General features: G+C 38.6%; 1 protein-coding gene across 1 annotated transcript; it reads left to right on the top strand.

The window, feature by feature from the left end:
• Nucleotides 1-3583: 3583 nt before the first annotated feature.
• LOC107715046 (protein FAM84B-like) lies at nucleotides 3584-5283 on the top strand. Its single transcript, XM_016521092.1, has one exon. The coding sequence runs from the start codon at nucleotides 3916-3918 to the stop codon at nucleotides 4909-4911; it is 996 nt and encodes a 331-aa protein (XP_016376578.1). The 5' UTR covers nucleotides 3584-3915; the 3' UTR covers nucleotides 4912-5283.
• Nucleotides 5284-11517: the final 6234 nt, after the last annotated feature.

Genomic DNA, 11517 nt, shown 5'->3' with positions numbered 1-11517 from the left:
ATTATATATATATATATATATATATATATATTTTTTTTTTTATATATATCTAAATACAATGTTCAAGGACTCCCTACCACCCCCTTGCAGACCCCTGGCTTAAGAACACTACTTTAAGCCTACTGTTTTTTTTTTGTTTTTTTTGTGAGATGAGAGTAATATTTTGGTTAAAATGTCATGTTCCTCTAGAGGTCAGTGCAGCTCAAATGATACTTGAACTTGTTGGAATAAAATAAGTCCTTATACTCATTACTCATGCTATTATGAATAGAAACATGAATGTTTCACTGCACTGAATATTATTGATCACTAAACTACCTATAAGTGGTTTCCTGATTTTTTCAGCAAACCCACAATGTACTATGGGACATTGCAGCTATTTATTCATTAAAGAAAAACAAATATCAGAGTAACTAATCTGCAATAACAGAGTTGCATTCAATACCATTGACATACCTCTGTCATTTTCATTTTCTTTTGGTCACCTGACAATCTTCTCAGCCTTCTTTTTATTCTTCTCTCTGCAGCCAGCCCAGGCTTCATGGTACGCTTCATCGGTGTGACACATACAGACACACGCCGTGTACCTTCAGCAATAATACACCTTTGATGGAGCACAGCTGCCTTTGGAAACCTAGAGAGAGAAAGAGGGGTCTTAAGGGGCTTACTATTAGCTGTTTAAAATTCTTCTGATGTAACCAGTGCATAGCCACTGGAAACAAAAACATAGATGCATTCCCACTAGAGTGGCACTTTCACCCTATTTTGTTTACTTTCGGTGGTGTTGTGTTCCAGACGTCTTTTTTTTTTTTAACAGTTGAGGAAACTAAATAATGAGTTCTTTCACTGAGCGAGTCAGTGTGAAGGCAACGCTGTTTATCTTTATATCTTCAGCGGTGGCAGACAGCTTCATACAGTGTCACAGGCATACTGACACAAGGTGCCATGGCATTCAAAATGGCCAGAGTACAGGCTCTCGGGGTGAGAGAAACTTAAAAAAAAAAAAAAAGATCTTTGTAGAGTCCAAACACTCAGAGGAATTCCCATGGTCGTGTCAGACCAATACTGAAATGTCAGGTAGTTGAAATGCCTCTGTTTACTCACCAGGATAGAGATGCGAGGTGTGTGGATCTTTATAACATATAAGCTTTCAGTGAAAATGTCACTCAGAGGACTGATTGCTGAATCATTCGTTATTTACAAAAATGTTAAAGAACATGTTTTTGGAACATAATGGTTCTTCATTGGCATTGATGGTTCCATGATACCCTTAACATCTAACCTTTCAATCGCACAAACATTTTTATAATTTTTTTTTATAGTTGAACAATGTTTATTAAAATCAAAATATTAAAATGTATTGTATTATTGAAAATATTATTGAAATGTTTTTATGCTAAAAAAATGTACTTTTAAGAACTGTTCATTGAAAGCCTATATATTTACGAACCAACTCTGAACTGACTGGAGCTGAATGATGACACTATTGTCTTGTTAGAGCTGCTTTACAGCAGAATTTGGATTTGTCTCATATTTGAAAACAATTTGCATTTGAAACAATCTTATAGTATAAATTGCTCTATATGGTGACTTGACAAAAGTGTACACCATTCAAAAGATATTAAGCACATTATGCTAATGAGTTTTTATATTAATATTTAAATATTAGGGAAGCAGGTGTGTCTGGCCTGAAGAGACTGTCAGGAGGCTGTATTTATTTTGATGTGATGATGGGAGACGGACGCTCGGTTTATAACTGATATGCCTCACGGCAACAGCCAGATATCCCCGCACCGGAGTGAGCAAATACACGGCAGACTCGCTGACCAGCTTTTACGTTAGGTAATTAAGAGCTGAGGCACGCTTCTGGGCATGAGAAGCCCCTGCACTGGAGGTGATGGACTGACAGCCAGAGGCTAGCTGTTTGGCAATCCACAACAACACAACACAGGACTAAACACTGCAGTGGTTTACAGACACACGTGCCCCAGACTGGATACCACAAGCTGAAGTACCTCCTGGGAGACGCCTCTGAAGATGCTGCCACTGTATTTATTGTGAAGGACACAGTAATGGACTTTATTCAGGGTAGATGACATATTTCATTTTTCATGAATGAAAACAGGCAGTGAGAAATAAATGTACAGTTAACTGAAACATGTCCAATTTTTCTTGTCATGGGGATTTAAAAATTTTTTTTCATTCAAGAAATTTTAAATATAGCATCTACCCTGAAGCAGAAAAATATTCTAACAATAGGAATAATATTAAAATAAAATATTTATCATATTTTGATATAAAAACTAAAATAATTTCTGTCAGAAATGTAATGCTTTCAGTATATATTTAATTGATTTTAATTTAATTGTTTTAAAATATAGATTTAATGTCTGTAATAATGTGATAAATAAAGACTTTCTCGATGCCTCATCCATTAAAGGCAGTAATCAAAAAGGTGTTGCTGTAATTATAGTGTCTCTTTATGTACCAATGGTGACACATTTACCACTGTTCATTGATTTTTTCATGGATGAAATACAGTCAATTCAATAGGAATCTACTCGATCTGGAATTTCACATTAGGGCAAAATGTTTGCAAATTTAGTAATAGGTTCATGTTGGTCACACAAATTCGTCACTGACAAAAAGCTGCTTGGTTCGAAAGCGACTTCTGTGTGACCTCGAGAAGCTTTATTTTAAACATTACTACAATATAGACCAATTTTGCAGAAGTTTCGCTAATGTGACCACACCTTAAAAGATGTTTCCAAATGTGGTTGAATAATATATAATGTAACAGCTGAACTTTAGACCTTATTTGGAGGCCTTCCAACCTTAATTGTACAATCATATACTTCTAGCCTAAATAATTCACACGCGCCCTGTGCAGGGCCGTTTTAACCATTGGGCTAGGCGGGGCTGAAGCCCCGGGGCCCGAGCAAGGAGGGGGCCCGTGATTGGCTGTGGAGTAGATTGACTGAAGCGTCGATCGCCAAAGCCACCACGCCCCCCACTTATTAGCGCTGTTATTTTACCCCGTGTGTGGGGTAAAAGGCCCCTCTTGCCACCTCATACTTTTATACGATTTTTAAACAAAATAAACAACTTGAATGATTTATTTTCACACAAAATCTGTTGATCCTTTAATGTTCAATGCAACGTATATATTTTTTCTACAATTATACATTTTAGGCGCAGTGAATGGCACATTTTTTCTTAAGGTGGGCCTGGGGGGGCCCTGCAGTAAGTCATAGCCCCGGGGCCCAGTGCGGTCTTAATGCGGCCCTGGCCCTGTGTAATAAAGATTTTAAAGAACTGATTTGTAGTATATCTGCATTCTGTAGTATTGCGTCATCATGAAGCCTGAAAATGTCAATAGCCTATGTATGAGTTCAAAGTTCAGATATGTCACATGAGATGCTAAGTCAATAAAAACCGATTCACTGGCATCTCGAATTTATGCAGGCACATATAGACTATAAAATATTAGCATCTGGCCAGAAAGGTAATCTTTAAACTGTAGACTCTGAGGGAGTTTAGCTCACTGAGCTGAAGAACCAACATAATTCCGCTTCCAGTCTAAATGTGCACTGTCTCTTTAACTGACCGTGCCTTGTGTAAACATTACCGTGCGCAATACTATTTCACACAGAGCGCTGTTGTGCTGCCTCTGCCAGAACTTCAAAGAGCCGTGGACGCCGTCCATTACTTGGAAAGAGAGGAAATAACTCATCCAAAGTGCATTTCTTTCCCGGAGACGTTACCGCAGGACTCCCCGTGGGTTCACCGCTGTGTCTGATGGGCTTCCCCTGTCTGCGGTTCACAGCAGGAAGTGAGCAGGTGAGACGCACCTGTTCAGAACGCAGACTGAAACTCAGCACTATCTGATGGCTGACAAACACTTCGGATAGCTGTATGATATGCCAAAACGCACATCACGCGGTTATTCCAAACAGCAATTCGCCGATAAAAAGAAGACATGGACTTAGACCCGAACTGGGCTCCAAAGCCGGATTACGTGTTGCGTTTTTGAAATATCCCCTCCGCGACCTATACAGGTGGGACGCGAAACTGTTCACACGAGTTTCTGTTATGGGGAATCAAGTGGAGAAACTTACCCATTTGAATTACAATGAATTACCCACGACTGACCCTAATGGATTCGACCTAGAGGACGACGCTCCACGGATCGGCGTGTCTTATATTTTCTCCGCGGATGACGACGACGAGCAAGAGGAGAACATCGATGTTCAGACAGAAAAGGAAGATGTTAAACACTACGACTGCCGCAATGAATTAGAAAGCGCGTTATATTATCGCGACGAGTGCATATACGAAAGGAATAGCAGGTTCGGTGAAGTGGGAACCCTGTCGTCCGAAAACTTGGCGAATAAGTGCAAACCCGGTGACCTGGTAGAGTTTGTGGCTATCGGTCAATACCCGCAGTGGGCAGTATACGTCGGCGACCTACAGGTGGTTCATTTGCAAAGAAACGAGATTAAATGCGACTTTCTTTTCGATGCCAGTCAAGGTAAAAGGGGCAGAATTGTGAACGAGCTGTATAAGTTTCGCGCGCTGAGCCCAGATGTTGTGGTGCAGAATGCCATGGAGCAAGTGGGGATGAAAGAGCGAGACATTTGCTGGAAGAACTCTGAATGCTTCGCTGCCTGGTGCAGGTTTGGCAAACGCGAGTTTAAAACGGGAGGCGAGATACGAATCGGGAAGCAGCCGTACAAGATGAAACTGCAGCTGTCAGAGAAGAAAAGTCACGTTTTGGACTTTCAGAGTTTGGAGGATTTGATCATGGAAAAGAGGAGAAACGATCAAATGGGAAGGGAAGCCGTTGTTCAGGAACTGGAGAATCATTTAAATTGCACAGAAGACACTGAGAATGATTACAATTGTAACTGATGATGGATCAAAGAGGGAGGTTCTCTAGTGGCCAAACAGCCTCATCGTGGAGGATGTGGGCTTTATTTGTAATCACCTCAAGCACAGCGGCAGGCAGTGTTGCAATTTCATCAGAGTTTCTCAAGAGAGTTTTCCGTCAGCAGCACTTTTATAAATTGGACAACTTCAGCTTGTTTGCATTGATAATCCTTGGTGTTTTTGTAATAAGGATTTGATCATTCCCTCACTTTGCTGTATTCACATCCAAGGGAACGTTTTATGAAAGCCTTTCCATATCACCTTTTAATGATCTCATTCATAGTATTTTATTTTGAGGACTCGCAAAGTATGTATTACCTTGACACATATTTCAATAAAGTCTGAATATTTTTTACTTAAGCAAGGTTTTGTTCCTCAGCATTGGATTGTGATATAATCAACATTACATTTTGTTATTTAGCTTCAGTTGTCTCAACAAGTACATATAAACCTATATATTTTTGCTACAGAGCTTATTCAAGTGTTATTCATGCATATGCAGAGAAGGTTTTATTTTAAATGTATTTCAGCGGTCAGTTCAGATCAACTCTTCCAATTGGTTTGATAGATAGAACTTGTTTATATATATATATATATATATATATATATTTATGATGTTTTTTTCAGTCTGTTGGTGGTGATTGAGCGTTTTCTCTCCGGAGTTGACTCCTAATTCCATCATATTTATTTCATGAGCATCCGAACATTTAATGATGAAAAACACCCCAAGGGGGAAAAGTAAACATTCATTTATGAATATGATTAAAATAACCGAGAGTTTACAATGTAGAGAGGAAAGGATTTCTCCCACAGATCGTCACTTGGCCCATCTAAATGTATATTTTGTTTTCCCTGGTGACTTTTATGATTATATTTTACTTGTATCATTTTTAATGATGCCACATATTACAGGTATAGACAGCATTATATAGGAGAGTTGATATGTAAGAAAAACTGGGTAGTCACCATTTAAAAACTCTCTTTTTTATGTTCATAAAGCATGTATTTGCCTTTTGTGTTGTTTTTGTTGTGCTCCTTTAGGGATTTGATATGAATCAATAGGGAGAAAAGGTGCCATAGCAAGAAAGAAAAATGTGGTCTCTGAGTTTCTGATGTGTGTTGTTTCATGATACCAGACTTGAGATCCCCCCGTTGGTAGTATCTGTGAGATAATGTTGCCTAAAGAAGGTCTTGTTTAGCCAAAGAAGAGAGGATTTACATATCTGCTGGAGAAGTTGACTGCGCTCCCAAGATAAGATGTACAGATGCTCTGAAAAGATAACCACTGCTTTTTGAAGTGTTTCAAACTAGAAGTCTTAATTAGATTTAAGTCTCAATTTAAACTAATTTCTCATCTAATTTAAGATACTGGCTCAGATTTAAGCATAAAATCATGTAATTTAAGTCAACGTTAATCAAATAAAGTTGCCGGTTTAGACAAATAATTAAGCTGCATGCGATCTTAATCAGTTATTATTTTATGTGTAACTCAATGGCACAAATATGCCTTTAAGACATCCCCCACAGGTCACACAAAGAAACTCAACTATGAAATAGCTATTTTTAAAGAGTCTTTGCAGCTACCAATGATTGACATTCATCCCCAAATCCTTTTTGCCACATAAAGCTGTTCTGTGCTTTACTACGCTGTATATCAAACTCCGTAGTGGGCCACATTGCTGTCTTGTGTGTGCAAAGATTTTATGGACTATGACGAAATACTTAGACAACATGTAAACAAACCACCCTTCCTGTTCAATAGGGTGAGGTTTTCTGTGTGTAAGATTTACAGAACCTCAGACACTTTTATCTTCTGAGATGGACAATACACACACAGTGCATTAACATACAGACATCTGTCTCCACATCCCACTGAGAGAAAATGCGGTAAAATGCCTCTCTCACATATGCATCAGTTCTTTTTCATCCCCTTCCTTCCCCTCACCCATCCTCCATCCACTTGGTTCACTCAGAATGGTCAATAGTATAATGTTCTTCATGAATGCAAGTAATATTTACAGTCATGTTTGGTATCATTTGAATAGTCTCAGGGCGAGTGGTACAATGGTCTCAATCTTACAAAAGTAGACTAAAAGATAATACAGAGCTTAAGAGTTAAGAGATATTTTGATTACTTTAGAGGTGTGTCATTCCATGCAAATTACCATCTATCCCAAAAGGTGTTAATTCGGCTTGGTCAATACAATTGTTAGTTCCTGTCTCCATTTCGGGGGATGTTTTGTCTTGGGCTGAGTACTTAAGGAAATCTTGCAAGAAGATCGGGGCGATTCTGTAGCCAGAAAGCCCGTAGTGTGGTGTGTGTCTCTACACTCCATACTATGTATTTTCTAAGGTCAGGTATGCATCTTCTACTCTTAGATTTATCTTTGAGAGTTTGATGTGATGTTTTATCTTGGTTTTGTATTTAAAGGATTGCAGCAAAAGGGTCGGGGCGATTCTGTAGCCAGAAAGCCCGTAGTGTGGTGTGTGTCTCTACACTCCATACTATGTATTTTCTAAGGTCAGGTATGCATCTTCTACTCTTAGATTTATCTTTGAGAGTTTGATGTTTGTATTGATATGATTTGATATCTTTGAATTGGCTATGTAATTGGCATAATACATATTTACCTGACTGATAATAAATTATTACATTTGTTACAGTTACATTTGATTTTATTCTGTTTTACTCTATAATTATTGACTCTAGTAGATTACTGTTACGGGGTTGACAAGACGTGAGACGTGCGGATCCATCTGCAAGCTTTTATTTAAGAGACGTGGTCAGAAACATGCAAGGGTCAGACAATGGCAACAGGTATATAGAGGGCAAGACACAAGTGTTCATGTGAACTCAGACAGCCTGATGCTTTGTTTATAGACTATTTGTGGGTGGCTGTTTGTTGTTTCACCTATCAATTCGTGTCGATAAAGTACAGTAGGGTAAATCCTGTATAGTGATTTAATCTATATAGTGCTTGCATAAAGCAAGAAGTGCATACACTTGTAGCTGTTATGTATCTTTGTAAGTCATTGTAAGCCCTCCCGCTACCTCGGGAGGTTCTGCAGCGTAAGCCGCCACCTCTGGAGATGTTGTAGCCGGTGCCGCTGCCTCTAGCAAATCGGCGGTGGAGTACGCGGCCCAGATACACAATAAGCAACACCCCATATGGGAAGTGCTGCAGACGGGAATGAGTCCATGAACAGAAGGGTTAGAGTGAGTGGGTTTGGGGATACCAGCTGTGCGTGCAGACACCAGCGGTGCATCCCTCACACTGGATACCAGTGATGTGACGTGACTCGGGACAAACAGCTGAGACGTTACGAGACTCTGGGAGATCAGCTGAGACGTGACGAGGCTCTGGCAGATCAGCTGAGACTTGACTTGACTCAGCAATGGAAGCTGTGACTTGAGTTGTCTCATGATGATCAACTGTGACCAGACTTGACTCAGCGAGATCAACTGTGACTAGACCTGACTCATGAAGATCTGTTGTGACCTGACTTGACTCCTGAAGAACAACTGTGACTTGACTTGGTTCATGACGATCAACTGTGACTAGACTCGACTCAGGAAGATCAACTGTGACTACGTTGTATCTTTGTTACCGCATTTCCTGCGTCAGGTTAGTAACGGACTAAAATTCAGTTGAATGGAGCATAGGGCACACCAACTGTATCTTTAGAGATCCAGCTAACACTTGGTATTAGTTCAAGTGTACTTAGATTGTAAGGGCGTATAGGGAATTTCCATTTAGGTCAACTGGATGTTCTTCGACCAGCCTAAATAGGGTGAGCCTAACCGTTTATTGTAATATTATATTAGCAAAGTGTACATGGGGAAACCATGGCATGACCATACCAAAGCTACTATCAGGGAAAGTAATGTTGGTCAGCTTATATCTATAGTAGTGGTCGTGACCTCTGACTAGAAATAATGTTGCTTTATTCAAGTGTGTACAAATCTATGGGGGCTAATTAAAAGTACTTTTAGAATGAGCAAGCATAGGAGCAGCCGTCTAAAGTATTAGACAATTACCTCTGTCATATAACCAAGACTGACGAGAATGTGATCGTAAGATACGCTAACGGCCGAAGCGATATCTTTGAGCGACATGAGCACCCGAATGAACGAGTACAATAATATTAAATAATAAATAGAATAATCAGATGTCTAGATAAATTATCCTATAAATGATCAATCATAATTGACATTCTAACTCAAATGCGAGGTCATAATAAAATCGAGTCAGATTAGATAATAAAATGGAGTCAGATTAGAATTGAACTTAAATTGAATAACCAGCCACCACTGGATACCTTCCTTGGGCCAAGTGCGTGGACCTTACATGTGCAAGGCAGGAACAGGATGTGAAATGATATTGTACAACTGATTACCCCGTCAGACTGAGCTGACAATACTGCAAGGAATAGTTCACCCAAAAATGAAAATTTGCTGAAAATGTAATAACCCTCAGGCCACCCAAGATGATGAGTTTGTTTCTTCATCAGAACAGATTTGGAGATATTTAGCATTAGATCACATGCTCACAAATGGATCTTCAAAAGTGAATGGGTGCCGTCAGACTGAGAGTCCAAACATCACAATAATCCACAAGTAATCCAAATGACTTCAGTGAAGAAAAAAAAGTGAGTTAGTAATAAATCCACTATTGAACTTCAAACTGTTGTTTCCAGCTAAAATACAAGTCCTCCATATTGCTTTCGCTACTAAAAATTGTCTAGCTTGATAGGAGAGAAACGCTCACAGATCAACAACCATTTACAAGCAAAGACAGTTGTAAACTATATCAGTTTGATGTGAGAGGACAACAGGGGACTAAGTTTTTCACTATGAAGTGTTTTCATGGTTTATGGATTTGTGGTTTATTACGGTTTAAAGTTAAAATGCCGTAACAATGGATTTGTTTTTACAAACATGCAGCTTTTCACTACATAAGACATTAATTGATGGAGTTGTGTGGATTAGTTGTGGATTATTGTGACGTTTTAGTCAGCTGTTTAAACTCTCATTCTGATGGCATTCATTCACTGCAGAGGATCCACTGGTGAGCTGCTATAATGCTAAATTCCTCCAAATCTATTCCAATGAAGAGACAAACTCATCTACATCTTAGACAGCCTATAAGGACGAGACAATTTTCAGGAAATGTTCATTTTTGGGTGAACTAATTCTTTCAGATAAAATGTTTGTTTGGTTAAAATATTTATAAATGTTTTTTGCCACCAAGTATTTAATTTAGTATTCTTTATATTAAGTTGCATTTGCATAGCTGTCAGAACAAGCCTAAATCTTTACTCTGTTATAATGTGTTATCTTTAATAACATATCTTTGTTATCTTCTTAATCCCTTCTCTTTGCCAGGGCTTGTTGGGTTAGTCAAACTGTGGCTCTGACTCTCATCCCACCCCTCACTTCCATGGAAACGTTGAGACTGTTTACATTAGAAGGTCTGGTGATAGTAAAACATGTCTGAATGCCAGAGAGAGAAAATGAGAGCAATCCATTCACTGACCTGCTGCTCCTCTTCTAACCTGCAATAGCAAAAGGCAAACATGATCATCAAATATTTCATTTTTATAGTACAACAACAGCATTGCTGTATGAATTAGTATTAAGTACACGTGAAATGAAAGTTTCATTGTTGAAAAAAAATCACTATACTATCTATCTATAACAGATAATTCAACAACAGCCATAAAAATGATCTAAACAGTGTTAAAATCTCCTCTCAAATGAGATAAGTGGAGATACTTAAGACCACATAACACAGTACAATTATTTACAGCTCTTTGATTTGATAGCTATCAATTCCCTTCATACTGATCCAGTTTTAATTTGCTGCTCATCCTCTGAAGTTCAAATGGATAATGTGAATTTAAATCGCCGTATAAAATAAAAAGATCCATTTCAATAACATTATGCTAATTTGGTTAAAATGCCCCTTTCATGGAGAAAAGGCTAATGAATAATAAGCTGTATTGTCCTGGTGATTTTTTGCCATCTATAATTCCATTGCTGATGAGGGTTTGAACTCTCCTGTTTGCAGCTGGGATATGAAAGGTGTCCTTCAGGTTCACCTGACTGAAATAGCTGTAATCCTGCACTAAGAATTTATTTAGAATTGATACGCTATTAGTAGTGCAATGACCAGTTGTATGAAATTCAAAACACACACACACACACACAAGCAGGTGTGCACAGCGGTATGAAATAAAATGGAAATAAAGCATTTTTCTTGGAAACAATCTTGGACTGGGTCTGTTTCCCCAAAATGCAAATAAAAAATGCAGCACTGCATAACAATAGACTTGTGGTTAGGATACCTATCATAACCAGTAAGACAGATTAGTTCAGTAAAATCTGTATGCAATTTGAATGTGAACATGATGTTAGTTGTGGTGGTCAGTAACTTAATACATTTCAGTTTCATATGATGGTAATATTTCTCAGGAAGTGTTAAAACAGCAGTCACTCTTACGTCTAAATAAGTATTTCATTTCCAGGGAAGGAGATTATTCCAGTGCAACAAAGCCACATCTCCCAGCTGTGCAACGTGTTATTGC

This window comes from Sinocyclocheilus rhinocerous, unplaced genomic scaffold (genome assembly GCF_001515625.1).
Source record: "Sinocyclocheilus rhinocerous isolate Xijiao unplaced genomic scaffold, SAMN03320098_v1.1 scaffold2810, whole genome shotgun sequence".
NCBI classification, from domain to species: domain Eukaryota; kingdom Metazoa; phylum Chordata; class Actinopteri; order Cypriniformes; family Cyprinidae; genus Sinocyclocheilus; species Sinocyclocheilus rhinocerous.
This window is presented reverse-complemented; position numbering and strand designations above follow the sequence as displayed.